The sequence below is a fragment of the Gobius niger genome (genome assembly GCF_951799975.1).
Source record: "Gobius niger genome assembly, chromosome: 3".
Classification (NCBI taxonomy): Eukaryota; Metazoa; Chordata; class Actinopteri; order Gobiiformes; family Gobiidae; genus Gobius; species Gobius niger.
The window spans coordinates 35720830-35737295 of NC_136854.1; the positions used below are offsets into that span (position 1 = coordinate 35720830).

Genomic DNA, 16466 nt, shown 5'->3' on the forward strand with positions numbered 1-16466 from the left:
AACTTCACCCCGTTTGGAGCTATAGGAATATGTTGGGAAAAGCCAAATGCTAACAACATCTTTTGTCGTTTTGTGTGACTGAGGGCAAGCACAAATACCAGACAGGTACGCAGCAACTCGTCTAAGCTCAGATAAAGAACTTGTCTCAGTATGTAAAAACGGTGGCCTGTTCCTTTAACCAAGTTCGGCTTTGCCTAAATAGAAAAAGCTTCCTGACTGGAGGTTACAGCCTATAGGCCACAGTCAGGGCTCATTTGAAAGCTAAAACCCACAAAACTGATCAAAGCTTTTTTTAATGCCTTGTCACTGCGTTTATGTCACGATTATGCAGCATTTTTCTTGACACATTTTGGCGTTTTTTTTGTTGCTTTTTAGTCGTGTTATTGGTGCTTTTCCTGCATGTTTTTTGACAAATCTTTGATGCTCTTTTTGTCATGTTTTTGTTGCTTTTTTGCTGTTTATTTATGGGTTTTTAAAGCATGGCAGAACACTAGTTAAGTGGACTCTTTCCTATTGTCCAGCAACAGGATTGTGTTGGCAAAACCTTTAAGATTTCTGGGATTCCTAGTGCATTCAAAAGTAATAAAGCAATGTCCATTTTAAAAAGTAGACTAAAGCATTTAGGCACGATACAATGTGATAGACGTATTTACCAGAAGTGACCCAGCAGCAAACAGAGTTGTTCAGCAGCCCTAATCTCTCCTATTGTCCATCCATCCATCCATTTTCTTCCACTTTATCCGGGGCCGGGTCGCGGGGGCAGCAGTCTCAGCAGAGATGCCCAGACTTCCCGATCCACACACACCTCCTCCAGCTGCTCTGGGGGGACCCTGAGGCCCCTCTCCTATTGTTTTTAGCTAATGTTGGTTGAATGCTTGCTATAGTGCTCCCTAAAATGCCGGATTCAAAGGGTAACGTCGATCATGAACTCTGTAAAGTGGGTCAAATATGGTGCATCACTTCAACTTAAATGACATCTATATATAAGCTGAGCCTGTGACGCTGCACTTAACACTCTTCATTCAAACTGGGTTAACTCTGAGCGACAGTGCAGGACAGAAACAGCTCAGCAGTTTGAATATTACCTGCAGCAACAAGGCTGTCCTCACTGTTATAAGTTTTTAATGAGAACTGCGCTCCCAGCAGAGCTCGTTGGTCCAACCTTGGGCCCTCTGCCTCCACAGCACTTGCCATGACATTTCTCTAACACGTTTTAAAGGGCACAAAAGTTTGGATAACAACGGGAATTTGATTGAGACAATCTCCATAGCAAAAACTCAAGTGCTGAGGAAAAGTTTGAGGTCAACGAGTGGATATAATAGCAGTGCGGTGCATCCAGTGGCCATGTCTCTTGTTGCATTTTAGGCCATGTTTATGTTTAGTCTATGGAAGGGAATCCTGGGGCCCTTCCTGGGAGGGTTTCTTCCTCTCTGTTATTATTAACGAACTGTCTCTTGCCAGCTCTCTCAAATACAGACTTGCAATTTGAGACATTAAAGTTATTCCAGGTGAATTTGGATGGGATTACCCCTTTCTTTAGAGACCGAAAGACCCTTTGGAGTGATGTAAATGTCATCAGGCTGTGCAACCATAGCGAACTGTAAAAGAAGCACCTTCATCGCTTCAAATTGCCCTTAGTTACCCAGATCAAGTGCATTCCTAAGTTGGAAACTCGTGAAAGCTGTACGTGTGTGCCTGTGTGTTAGTCTTACAAAGACAAACACAACACCAACACTTCGAGACAGCCCGAGCATTTCTTTGAGCCATTGTTAATGCAGCAACTTAAAGCAATACTAAGTAACTACCCCCCAGAGGCCAAATGCGCCACTGCAGGTGTCGTAGCATGTTGCGTTTTTTTACTCATTAATTGTCCGTGAGAGTAAATACTACGCTGATAGAAAAGACAAAGGGAGAGAGGGATATTGTACATCTAATGATGCAACGGAGATAGTTTTTTTTCACTCAACCATGGCTGTAAATACTGTTTAAGTGGCACTAGCCCGCAGTTAGCTTTGCCTGTTAGCCTGTTAGCTTCTTCTTCGTGATTCCTTTAGTGTGTATTGGTGACACCTACACGGTAGCAGCGAAGTTGCAATTGTGGTTTTCTGGCCAGAGAAACCAGGGGGAGATGAAAGACCCCCCAAAAAATGACTTAAGAGGAGTGAGACCTGTTCAACCAACAAGTTTGAACCATAGACTGTAAAACAATAGACAGCGTCTGCTCACCCCTCCCTGTTTATGTTAATAACTACATTCGAAAGGGAATACATGCTGGAGTTACAGACTCCTTGCTGTGATGGAGCATGTTCCTAAAAAGGGCATAAGTGCGGGATCTTCAATGTAGACTCAGCCCTCGCGGGGCACATGTTCAGTCATACCCGTGCCCGTGCCGTTAGCTCTGATGCTAACGAATTGTCTATCAAAGTTCGGCCCTCATTAGTATACGATAACCCAGCGTTATCACTGGAGGAGTATTTAGCTGTAGAAAGTTTAAAAAAATGAGGCACCAGGCTTTACAGTTGTTTAAAACGTGTCTAAAATGCAGCATACTTTCTAATGGAAAACAAGCTTGTTTTGCTGCCGCTAGATGGAGGTATTACAGCAATGGAGGGCAATGGAGGGCAATGGAGGGCAACGGCGGCACCGGCGTCGTGGTCACGGAGCAGTGCAACCCGTGGCAATTGGTGTGAACACAGCCTTTATCTCCAATTGAAATGTTTGTGATACAGTGGGGCAAAAAAGTATTTGACCGAAATCCAATAGGAATAGGTCTATGGGGATCTGACCAAATACTTTATTGCCCCACTGTATTTGGGAAATAGGAATTACTTTGAGTCAAAAAATAAAACATGGAAGAAAAATGAATGGTGTCTTAAATAGCTTTATCTAGTAATGATGATGTCCCTAAATTGGCAATTAGTTCATAGTTAATCACGTGTCTTAAATGACTTCTTGTGGAGGGTAGAAAGAAAGATATTTCTGCAAGGTCGGACACCCATATCTGCAACAGATTCATTCTTCAAAAGAGACAATGTTCTAGAAATATGCAAAACAATCTAGCTTTGTAATCTTTCCTAAAAAATGCATCTGTTGTGAAGCGATACTGCACTTAAAGCATCCAACAAGTTCAGCCAACAACAGCAGAGCGAGCAGACGCCTCACCTCTGCTCTTTGTGTGGGTAACATTTATAAATGCCCAAAGCTTTCACGTAAGACATCCAAAAATGAGAGCGCTCCCTCTTTGATAAATCATCGCAATCGTTCTCTGCTCCCGGCTCAGTTTGTCCTTTTGATGAAAGAAAAAGTCCTGATCCTGAGCCACCAACACTTTGTACAAACAAAACCTTTCAGAGGAAACCAAACCTGCAGAAGCTGTTGCAAGCGAGTCAGAGGCAATAATAATTTATGATATTTGGCAGGTTTTTAAGCGGGGACAAATTCCAAAGGCTTAACAAAATGTCATGTTAAATGTCAGTGTCACCACCTTTTTAATCAGTATGTTGAGAACCACTTCAGAGACGCAAAATTAATTATTAATATTTGAACTAACTGACTGAACGAGATTAGCCTTGGGCAAACTTGTCCCATTCAGGCGTAAATACAAAATCCACATTTAAGCTTGTGCCGTAAAAAAATAATTCTAAATCTTTTTATTTGATCATCACAGCAATACAGTTTATAAGCTGCAGTAAAATAGTCTGTACTCAGCCAGGCCAGAATGTTTTCATCTTTTCTTGCTTACATGAAATACTGTATTTTGTTCTCTTGAAGTTTACATTAAAAAAAGGATACCCAGACACAAAGCAGTAAATCATGTATCTAAACCAGTTACTTTGTTAAGCAGGTATTGATAATAACAGGTATGATGAAAACATTACATTTCAATGATTCTGACTTAAAAATCACATTTAGAATCACATTTAGGATATGGAGACGGTAAGAGAAAGTAGTTGACTCTTGAGTATCGACTTTTATCCTCTGTAAGAGTCTGAGATTTTAGTATCGCTACAACACACTACATTACAGGTCCTACATCATGCAAAATCAACTTTTAAGAGATCTTGTTATTATGCTATTTCCTAAGCAAAAACACCCCCATAGTGGTTTTTGGCTTCATTCATGTACAGCTGCTCCGCCCTCTCCTGGTAAATTACTGACTTTTGCCCATTTTACGTATTTCTTTTTTTAACTTATAAAACTGCTTTAATTTCTGTTGTCAGAGAGAAATAGAAAAAAAAGGAAGTGCCCGACGTGTCCGTGCTGCCCCTGCAGAGTAAACAAGCGCACCGCTGAGTGTCTGAACAAAGTCATTTTTGCGCTGTTGTGAAGAAGAGGCTCCTTCTAACCTATACTTTTTTCTTACCTAGCGATAAGGAAAAGCGGTGATAATGCGTGTTTGGCTGCGAGAGGTACAGGACTTTACTCATCCTTCCTAAAGAGGAGTCCACTCGTCAGATGTTGAAATTTCTCTCCGGGATCCTGCGACTAACCAGCCAGATGTACAGTATGTTTGTCACTACACCGATGGATGCTTGGCGAACCTTGGCCAGAACCAAACTGGATTAACTTATAACCAGCGCGACTCCCACAACGATGGAGAGGCAAGAGCAGTAAGTAAATCAAAATAGCGTGTGTGTTTATGAAACTGTGTTGCAAATGCCAACTCGTTATACTGTAACTGCATGGTAAAGTAACTTCACTTATTGCTGCGATATTTATATTTCTACTACTGGTTATGTTGCATGAGCAGCATCAACTGGGAGAGAGGGGCGGAGTTAACAGAACCTAAGCGTCTTGTCTTTCGCATTGGTAAAATAAACCCAGAAAAGACTCACAAAAATGAGTACTCCATAGTGGTAGAGGTACAATATATCATATAAATGCCTATAGCTCACTTTCAAATTGCTAAAATAGCAGGATATATGCCCTTCAAAGTCTAAATACATAAAGAATTCATGTTGTCTTACATATTGAGCTGCACCTGTGTTATGTAACTGATGTGAGATCTTTCAGGCTCTTTGTTCCTGTCATTGATTTTCTGCCCCTCTTCCCCCATCTCTCGTTCTCTCTCTCTCTGTTCAGAGCATCCTGTTGTTCCTGCTCTGGATGTATTCATCTGCTCTCCTGACGCGCAACCCTTTCATCTGCTGCTCCTCTCTGACACAAACCGACTCCATCCGCTCACACTGCACCAAACAGGACCCGGACCAGCCGCCGCATTTGCTACTTTTGTGAATGCGCCGCGCAAAAACTACGTGCCTGTTGCTTTAAGCATATTGTGAACAAAGAGATTCCAAATTGTGTTCTCTTTTCAATATTGCAGGAAACGAAGGCTACAAGGGTGAAAGTGAATTTGGTCTGTAAACCTTTGCTGAATAAAAACAAGACTTATGCTTACAGATAAAGCATTACGTGTACGTTGCATTAGAATTAATTGTAAAAATGCTATAGTCATGTTATAGTAGTATAGTAAATGTTAAAGGATGTACAGTTTAAATGTAGGTTCCTACCTTTTTGTCACAAGGCAAATCTTTGTGTCGTTCTCCCATTTTCCCCTAATCTGTGTTGTTAATGATTTTAAAATATCGGGAAGTCAAATCACTCAGAGCGGTTTACAAGAGATTATTTTTAATTCATCCCACACTCAGTGGTCGTAAACTACGTATGTATCCACAGTTCAGTCAGACTGACAGAAACTCGACAGAACACATCTACACTAAAGAACCCCCCAGAGCCCCACCAAAGCACCAAATAAACATCTGTTAATTAAAGAGTATTGTGACAATTAGGCAAGGCAAGAGCACATTTCATACACAAGGCACTTCAAAGTGCTTCACCGTTGCATAAAATTACAAGAAAGCGGATTGTATCAATCCATAAAACATCAACATAAACATTAATGGATTATCAGTGACCATGTGCGTCAGTAACACATTGATCTGAGTTTCATCTGCGTAATTGTGGCAGGACACATTATTGCTGTTTATTAGCTGACCCACTGGATGTACAAGTTGAATAAGGGGGGTCCCAAGCTTGAACCCTGGGGGACTCCACAGGTCATGGCAAATGGAAACCATTCCCACCCAGTTTTCTAACCTGTGAAGTAAGATAACATGGTCCACTGTGTCAAAGGCACTGCTTAGGTCCAGCAGAACTAAAACTGACACTTTCCCAGCATTGATATTCATGCGGATATCATTTGTCACCTTGATCAGAGCTGTCTCAGTGCGGTGGATTACTGTGAGTAGCCTGTACTTTTTCTAACGGTTTTCTAAAGGTCTATGTAAAATCACCCCAGATAAACACTATTCATAAATTTTACACCCTTCATTTTTAATCTGAAATGATCCAAGTACCCCCAGAGCTATCCTTGTTTGGAAAACAACGCCCTACACTAAGAAATAAGCCTTTACTGTAAGCTAATAATTCACTGAATACAGGAAAACACCGCTGAGCAATAACGGCTTATCTCAGGTGCTGGCAACTGTTTGACGCTGCTCTGAGGTGCAGTTTGTGTGTGAGAACCGGAGCAGGGGGGTAAATCCAGGTTAAGGCCAGGAGGAGCCCGCTGCACACTCAGCACAAATCCTTCACCGGACCCCGGCATCTTTATGGGAGAGACTGATCAAAGCGTGAGGCGTGCACTCAGAGGACTCGATGCGTCAGAGAGAATGTCCACAGGCTGGGTTCATGTGACATCACAACATCCTACAGTTTAACACTTATATGGGCAAGAAATCTGTGCATCTAAACGGTTATGATACAGAAGATTTTACCTTATGGTTAATTGGGTCAAATTTAATCCTTTTTAATTACATTTTAATGACTAAATACTACATTTTTAATGCCACAAATGCAAAAAATCATGGCATGTTGTGAGATTTATAAACATTATATCCAATTTTAATAGTCAAAAGTGAATTGGACACAACTTTTGAGCAAAATATTGTGTCAAATTTCAGTCAAAACTGCAGCTGAGTCTGTGTTAGACCAGACTTTTTGTGTTTTTGACACATGTATGCAGTATAAATAGTTGAGTGATGTCAATGAGAGGTTACTACCTCTCAAGAAAAACATTATTTTCTCAGAAATGTAGATTTAAAGCCAGTTTGATTCTGATTTAATTCTTTTTAATTACTTTCAATCATTAATTTAATGACCTTTAGTGCTTTTTAAGGCTCTGTGGAAACACTTAATATCTCTGTAATTACTGAGCCTATGCACATGAAATATGTTTGCAGGCCCCAGGTTGTCCAGGAATTATCCACCCTAGAAAAGATTTCCAAATACTGTCAACTGGATTAGGTTGATTGACCAGAGAAGGTTTCTGTACTGTCTTAAAGGAATAGGCCACCGTTTTTACATACTGAAATATGCTCTTACCTCACTTTTACCGAGTTAATATATCCCCGTCTGGTCTTTGTCCGTGCGCTCTGTCACGCAAACGGAGCACATACGCAGCCTCTCCCACATGTCACATAGCTCCAAAAAATATATATATTAACTCGGCTAAAGTGAGGTAAGAGCATATTTCAGTATGTAAAAACGGTGGCCTATTCCTTTAAGAAGCTTGCTCTTGACTACACACACAAGCTAAAGGCCATAATGATGAGTGCGTATGGCAGTCCAGACCACTCCCCTCAGGAGCCGATGCTAAAAACAACAGGCACCAAAAACAAGCACTCGTCCTGAAAGTTTGGAAACTTGTCAATAAAGTGTGAAGAATAGGGATGTTAGGAATTAATTATAAAGTTAGGAAGGAATTTCAACGACAACAATCTTTTTAAACTTAACTCCCGCCTTACAGGTACAGAGCTTTTAATATGGCAAGTTTGTGAACACTGGATTCAATAACAAACAAACAAACAATAAAGACTTTCCTGTTTCGTTCAAAAAGTGCGGCACTCCCATTGACTTAAATCTGTCCCAGCACTCCATCTGAGATTCTGACTAGATCAAATTCTAGAAAGTGAGCCTATTATGTTTTCCCAGTGGGTTTCAGTAACGGGACGCTCCGGTCCTCACGGTCCTCATGGTCCTCACGGTCCCTGGGCTTTGAAATGTTCGATTCATAGCACGTCCCAAACAGAGGGGAGTTTTCAGAGTGAATGATGTTTGACTATCCTGCTTCACAGGCACACGTTGATCTGTGTGTTTGATCTGTAATGAGAGCGAGGCGAGAGGAGAGGACCGAACATTGTATCTTCAAAGCTCCTCTCAGTTCAGTCCTTATTACTTTTGTTACGTAACTTGCACTGCCTTAGTTTTACTGCTGGTAAACTACGGCAGTCTGGACTCCCCTCTGACCCTATACGTTTTCTCTAAAACTGTGCATTTAAATATTAAACCAACTTTTTTGTTGATAAACTGAGTGCAAAACAATCTATTAGTATTGTCTATTATTTCCAGCCCAATTACTGCCATTTTAGAGAAATTTGCGGTTTTGTGGTCTAAAACTATGTGAGTGCTGCCACTTATGGATATTTTGAAGAGCCCATTGTTTCCACTGAAGTCATCAACCCACAATGATATGATAGGCGGCTCACTCAGACACATGCCCGGATCAAGCAGCGCAAAGAGGAGCAGTAATATGAGCATTCAACATTGCATCCAGAAAGCAGGCTGTTATTCCCGCTGTTCCTTGTAGACCCAGACCGCTCCCCCCCTCACTCGCCCCCGCGGTTCAACAGGTGCTGCCCCAAGAACTTATCGCATTATAGGAGTGTGTGACTGAACAGTATGCATTTTCAGGTTATGTCAAAAGTTCTTCTATAGCCACAGCTGCCCTGGTGCAAATGACTAGAACATGGCACCGAGTTTCTCACACACTACAAACACACATTCACACTGACATATTGTGCTTCACAGCTAGAAGGTCCCATGTTTGACCCCCTGGCCAGACGGGGCCTTTCTGTGTGGAGTTTGCATATTCTCCCTGTATCTGTGTAGGTTTCCTCCGGGTGCTCCGGTTTCCCCTACCACTAAAAACATGCACAACAGGTGAATCCTCCAGCCAGGTGATACTGACCATCAGTGGCATCAAAGGATGGGTCAAATGCAGGGGACCAATTTTTCTTTAACCTGATTCAGGAATTTAATTGGCTTTGAAAACTTATGCCATTTTTTCCCTCACACTTTCTTAAAGCAGAACTCAGTAACTCATGCCCCTAGAGGCCATAAGCGCCACTGCAGGTGTCGTAGCATGTTACGATTTTTTACTCATTAATTGCCCGTGAGAGTAAATACTACGCTGACAGAAAAGACAAAGGGAGAGAGGGATATTGTACATGCAATTACACAATGGAGATCATTTTTTTCACTCAAACTTGACTGTAAATACTGTTTAAGTGGCGCTAGCCTGTGGTTAGCTTTGCCCGTTAGCCTGTTAGCTTCTTCTTCGTGATTCCATTAGTGTGTATTGGGGCCAACTCGGTACAGTTAAAGCTGCAAGCATTGTTTTCTGGCCAGAGACACCAGGGGGAGATGAAAGACCTCCGAATAAGAGATAAGATAAGATGATACTTTATTGATCTCACGGATGGAGAAATTGCATTCGATGAGAGAGCATCCGGCAGCAGCACCCATTCAGTGCGCACCACTCTTTTAACCACTCTTTTTTTTCTTTGGTGAAAGATCGTTGTGTCGCGGCCGCCATCTTCACTGTTTTGGTCACAGGAGGAGCACTGGTTGATGGGAAATCCGTAGACGATGACCACGGCGGTGAAGCTCTTGCGATTGGCCACGATGTTCTTGGCCACACAGGCGTAGTTGGCCGCGTCGGACAGACGCGCCTGCTTGATGATCAGGTTGTGGTCCACGGTGATGTAGAAGTTCCTGTCCTCGGCCGGGTCCATGATCTCGTTGTCCTTCAGCCACTCCACCTGCATGACCTTGGAGGATGGAGAAACTGTAGCTGCCCTCTGTCTCCTCTGATCATCTGAAACGGTGCACCGCCTCCTGGGCTTGTCCCCGTCTCAGAGCGTGGTGTCCTGCACTGGTCAGCTCCACCTCGTCCTTCCTCTTCCTCCTGCACAGCTCCCTCCACAGTCTATCACCATCTCCTCGTTGGTCCCTTTTGTTGTTTCCTGTAGCTCCTCTTGTGACGTCTCCTCCGTGCTGCAGGTGTGGGGGCTCTTGGTGCCTCTTCACTGTTCAGTGTCTCAGAAGAAGATGTTTGTAGATCTCAAATGGGTTTAGCTGATAAGCTAGCAGTTTGTTTACCTTCAAAAAGCTGCTTTCTTCAGGACCATTTTGGACACTCAAAGTAAACAAATCCACCAAACCTCCACAAAAACACGGTAAAGACGTACAAAAGTATCCAGAAAAACACTGTGGTTTGCTGAAAAAGGCAAACAATTCACTGAAAAAGGCAAACAATTCAGCTGCACCAGGAGAGAGGATAATCACATTAACACTTGTATTACCCCCAGCGGGAATACGGAAAGGATTTATTAAGGTTAACAAGCTACTTAGTACTGCTTTAAACGCAGAACTGTAATGTTCACAAATTGCTTTCTTAGCTTTAACGTCTACAAAAAGAACCCTTCAAGTTTGTTACAAAGGAGCATTTACTTTGTACAGTACTGCACAGAAAACAACTCTTCACAGTGTTTGCTTTGCCTCTGACTGCAGCACCTCATTGGGACAAATTAGAAATGATTAGGCTGCTCGTCTTTGCTTAAGGATTTAGGGAGAATCCTTGATGAGTCAGTGCCTGTGGTTATTTTAAGACTTGTAAAATCCCTCCTCTGCAGCTTCAGAGCAGCACACGTACAATAAGTGTTAGTAGACCGGATTCACACTTACCTCACTGTCATGTATCGACAGGTGGGAAGTGAACGCGCAGGTATTCTCGGGAGCGACAGTCGGCCTGAAAACGTAGACAAGTAAATAGTTAGCAGATTGTCACATAAGGGTTTCATTTCACATCTGCACTGAATGTGTTTGTGACGAGGCCAAAAATACTCTTGTTATCAGCAGACGACAACAGGCACAGTAAATATGTGTGATATCACTAGGTTTCTGTTGCAAATCCTACTTTCAATCCACAGTTGTCTCTAAATGAATACTCTCTTCATACTCTGGCTTCATTTGACTGGACAGTATGGGGTGAAGGGGGGTGAAGAGAGGGGAGAGACATTTAGCAAATCATCTGAGTCGGGATTTAGTCTTGTTTGAATATTTTGAGTTGACGGGGTAAGCCACAGAACCCTTAGAAAATCCACTCAAGGGGAGGACAGGCAGGTTTATCGAGTGTATCCCATTACATTGTTAATGGGGGGATCTGGCAACAAGATGTGTCCAGATTTACCCCCAAGTAATCTGGTTCTACGAGCAATATGATGTGATTGAGACTGTATCGTCAGACTGTGTGCCAAGTGTAGCATATGTCACCAAATCCATTGTTGACATGTGGGAGGCAGAGTCTGGCAACCATCGATGTATACATTTTAACCTCTTAACCCCCACCTTAACCGAGTGAGCACATTATCTCCATTTTGGCTTTGCCCAACAAAAAAGCAACAAAGAAGCGAGAAAAGAGTACTGAAAATATGCCAAAAAACAACAACAAAAAACAATAAAAAACAACAAAAACATGACAAAAAAGCAAAAATAGAGACGAAAACACGCAGAGGCGTAGCTTGCCATAAGGCAACGCAGGCAGCTGCCCCCAACAGTCAAGGGCCCCCATGATCCAACCCGTTATTCAGAAGAAGCCTGTTGTACTGCCCTCGCTATATGTGCTGTATATAACTAGACAGTCAGCTAAACTCCTTCTCGATATCAGGACTCTGAAGACCGATATGACGTTGTCTACAGGTTTATTGCTGTGGCAAGAAAAGGTGAAACTGTAACAAAAAACACGAAACACAATGAGCTGCTTTCTCACCAAATGCACAAGCCTAATACACAATGCAATGTAGCATGTCTCTGTCACAAGTTTTTAATCTATCTATAATATTCACAATCAAACTTAATCAAATAATTATACAAAGGTATGCAATTAAACAATCTATGCATACCCACGATGCTACCAAAGACATCGGATGTTGCAGATGACACTGGATGAACTCTTGCATGAAAACAAACCAGGGCCATGCTTCACTAGACTTCCTGATTATAGGTGAGGTGACCTCCTCTGTCTATTGCTTACTTTCTTAAAGGGGCCACAACAGAAAATACTTAAAGGTCCTATATCATGCAAAATCGACTTTTTGGAGCTTTTAGCCATGTTGTAATGCTACTTCCTTATCAAAAACACCCCCAGAGTGGTTTGTGGCTTCATTCACGCAGCTCTCAGTAATCCTCCTGAATCCTGCTCTCTGAGCAGCTGCTCCTCCCTCTCCTCGTGAACGACTGAGTGTTCAGTTGTGTCGTAACAGCGGAACGGAAGTGCTCGACGTCTGTAATGTAATGTCTTAATTCTATGCTTACGGCCTGATTTTAATTTGTAAAACAGCGTTTTCATTATTTCTGTCGTAAGAGAGAAACACATCGCCTGAGCGTCTGAACAGATCAGTCATGTTTGCGCTGCAGCTGTGAAGATGGAGCTCGTTACCTACTCTGACACACCTGTTCTTCATTCTTAACTAACGATAATGTCACGGAGAAAAAGAAGCGCGTTTGGCTACGGAGTTTATTCAACCTTTTTCAGGAAGAGGCCACTGCAGATGTCAACTCCGTATAACTGCATCGTGAAGCAATTTCACTTATTGCTGTTCATTTATATTACGGTAAAGTATGTGCGGAGAGAGGGGGCGGAGTTAACTGAATCGAAGCGTTGTGTCTTCCGGGTTCGAAAAATACCTCCAGAAAACACTTATATTTATCTTAAAAATGAGTGCTCCATAGTGGTAGAGGTACAATATATCATATAAATGCCTATACTTAACTTTGGAATGGCTAAAATAGCATGATATAGCTCCTTTAAGTCAAAAACAATACAGCAAACAGTGCCCTCATGTTATGTGGACATAACTAAAACAGAACACCTGCAGTAAACACGTAGATATACAGTCTTCCTAATGATTTTGTTGTTGCAGTTACATCACCTCTCCACAAGTGCTCTGTGGCGCTGTTTATCACCATCCTGCTGCTGCTTTAGAGAGTCATGGTTCCGTAATGTTAACTTATAATGAGCGTGGACAAACTTTTTTATTCATGGCTCCACCAGATTATTTTTCTAGTAGTGAAACCAGTTTATTGTAACACCCTTCATGACCTAAATAACCTCAACCATCTGTTCTGAGGAAAATGTATGCAGAGAACTGCATTATGGGAGTTGTCAGGTGACCCGCTCCTGCCCAAATGACGTCCTCTTTCCCAGTGCGCAGTACACCTTACTGACATTCTTGCTTGGGGCCCCTTGGTGCCCTTGCAATGCCACTAAACCCTTCAAAAAGCTACATCATTTTATAGGTCTTAGCTTTCAAATGAGGCATTACACTGTTGCTCTCCAGTTTAAGCCGAACTGGACAACATGGAGAAAAAAGGTGGGACTTTGCCTGGACTGATGCTGCCAACTTATGCCTTTGCTTTGTAAACATAGCCATAGGTTTGTTCACGTATCTACCAACACTATGGGACCATCTTTTTTTAGTCTTTTTTTTGTCGTAGTAAAGTGTAGTTTCGCGTCTGTCCTCAAAATGGCGCCATGAACTAATGTGCGATGTCACAGGAAACGCGCGTATACTGTACAAAGCACGATTCTCAGTCAGTACAGTAAGAGACGAGCATGAATCATGAGGTGGTTTGCAGCATTTTCCATTTCACAGCCACCATTTCCCTGTTGCATAACAAAACCAAAATATTCTGTTACACAATTATTAATTACATAACTTTTCAGCAGACTGCAACCCTCACACTTAATGTCAGCATTTTATAACAAAAGTGGAGCTCCAAAATTAAGATCCTGATCGAATATTTATATCAATTTGAGCTGTCCAGGCATGCGTTTGAGAGGCACATCATTCAAGCAGCAGGCAGCCTGTTGATTTCTTTCAAGTCAGTTGAGATATAGCACCTCGCATCCATACCAAGTCTTATACAATTTCAATGCAAATCAAGTGGGCCCTTTGTGATTGCATGATGTCTGCGATGTCTGAGTACAAGCACCATTACTATATCACATCACTCCTATATTCAGTCAATACCGTTTAAACACTGGTTTTGCCCCAAAGCAGTGAAATTATAGAAAGCCACCACCCATGACTATATACAGACTGTTGTTGTGTTGTTGACTATATTGAAATACTCCAGGGGTTGTGAATTAGCATAGCAAGCGGAGAGAGGACAGTAGTGGCTAACAGGCAACCCACTGCCTCCCTTTTATGATACACTGAGATAAAGGAGACATGATGTGCATGTAGAGATATGACTGACAGGTGGGTTATACCTAGAGACCACTTCATTGCTTGAATGGGCAGGATAAAAACATGATATAAATGAAGGTACATGAGAATAAAGACAAGCATGTATGGCTCAAATAACACAGTGCCCAGGAGAGGCAAAGTGATCGCGAAGTATGAGGTATATGAAGTACAAGCCTCATTTTGTTCATGTTCATAGAAAATGAATGGTTTTCTTCTTCAGAACACAAGATGGATGTTACGTTTTTGTGAAATGTTTGTGAACCTGCATTTGTACTGCTCCATCAAGGACACACACACAAATACACAGATACAGATACACACACACACATACTGACTATTGTAGTGAGGGTTGTTGCAGTGGCCTAAGGCAGCTCTTTATCGTACAGCCCCAAAGCACTTAACGCCCTGCAGCACTGTCCATCTGCACTCTCAGTTCACTCCTGACTCCCACATAACCTCTCTTCCATGAGAATAATATGAATACTTTTAATGGCACCAAAACATTTGAATAGATTTTTTATTATTTTACCTGTTATTTTTGTTTACAATCAAGAGGTGTCCATTTTAAGTTGTAAGTTGTGGTCCAAACTCAAGCCTGGCCTCTCTTATGCATTTCTAACATCCCAATTATTGACTGGGGTGAGTTTGCAATACTGTCAATGTAACCGGCAGCACGATCAATAAATAGGCTTCAAGATTAGATGAACAGCGTCGAGCAAGGATCGTGTTTCACAAATGTCTGCTTTTACAAAACAAGGACAAGGACAAAACAAATTGTTCCTAGAAACTAGAGACAGTTACAAATTCCACAAAACGTTCATGGGACAAAAAAAAAGCAATCAGAGAAAACACGCTTCATATTAAAAAAGGGGGGAAAAAGCTTTTTGGTCTGGTAGAATTGATTTTGAGATATAATGGGAAATCTGTACACATATTTCACTTGAGAGGAAATGAGTCTGGCTGGGACTAATGGTTTTTATGGTTTCAAAATGTATTTTTGTTTCTATTACATTTAGTACGGATATAATTGTGGTCTATGCTAGAGTTTCTAGTCAAATGTTCATTCCTTACCTAAATTATGGCCTGGAAATCTGGGAAAACAATTATAAATCCAATACTCATCCTATTTTCCTACTCCAAAAAAAGGCAATAAGAATTATCACTAAAGCAGATTTCTATGCACCAACGAACCCTATCTTTGTAGAGCTGAGCCTACTGAAAATCCATGATCTTGTTGATCTAAATACATTAGTAATAGTGTACAAAGCATTTAACAATCTTCTCCCTCCTCCCATCCAGGAGCTTTTTGAACACAGGAAAAGTCAGTATAACCTCCGAGGAACTGCTATTTTCAAAAAAGCAAAAGTGAAGAAGAATAAAAAGAGTCGATGTATTTCTGTAAGAGGTGTTAATCTGTGGAACGACCTGGAAGATCAGTTAAAACAGTCCCAGTCAAAGCTTTCAAAAAGTTGTTTAAAGCTACTAAAATTCAAGAATATATAAGCTTAGGATGAATAAAGTAAGAAAAAATAAAAATAAAATAAATACAAAATAATAATGATAACATGATTTAGTTTCAACTAAATTAACATAAAACAAATGTATGTATACATATTTGTTGGAATATTGAAATTTATGTTAGGATCTCCAGATACATGCTTATTTCTCTTCTGTTTGACACTTGATATTGTTCATTATTAATGTTTGTGTGTTGTTTTTTCTCTCGTGGAAGTCTGTAAACTGGGTTAGGTGTAATAAGTTTTCACTTCAGCCTAAACCCTTTCGGTCATGTTGTACACAAAGAATTGGAAATGTTTTTACGTTTAAAGGAATGAACTGACCGAATAAACTACTACTACTACTACTACTACTACTACTACTACTACTACTACTACTACTACTACTACTACTACTACTACTACTACTACTACTACTACTACTACTACTACTACTACTACTACTACTACTACTACTACTACTACTACTACTACTACTACTACTACTACTACTACTACTACATGTCCTTTACATTGTTTAAATTAGCCTTATTTCTTAACTTTTAGACACATCTGCCTGATCATCTTTATAAATTCC

At 41.2% G+C, this 16466-nt stretch overlaps 1 protein-coding gene across 1 annotated transcript in view; it reads right to left on the reverse strand.

Annotated features, from left to right (window-relative positions):
• LOC306960885 (endonuclease V-like) overlaps positions 1 to 16466 on the reverse strand; it is a 94883-nt gene that overhangs the window by 40910 nt on the left and 37507 nt on the right. Inside the window, exon 8 of the mRNA XM_079553488.1 lies at positions 10807 to 10870. Coding sequence (XP_079409614.1) covers positions 10814 to 10870 — 57 coding nt within the window. The 3' untranslated portion in view covers positions 10807 to 10813. The remainder of the gene's footprint in view (positions 1 to 10806; positions 10871 to 16466) is intronic.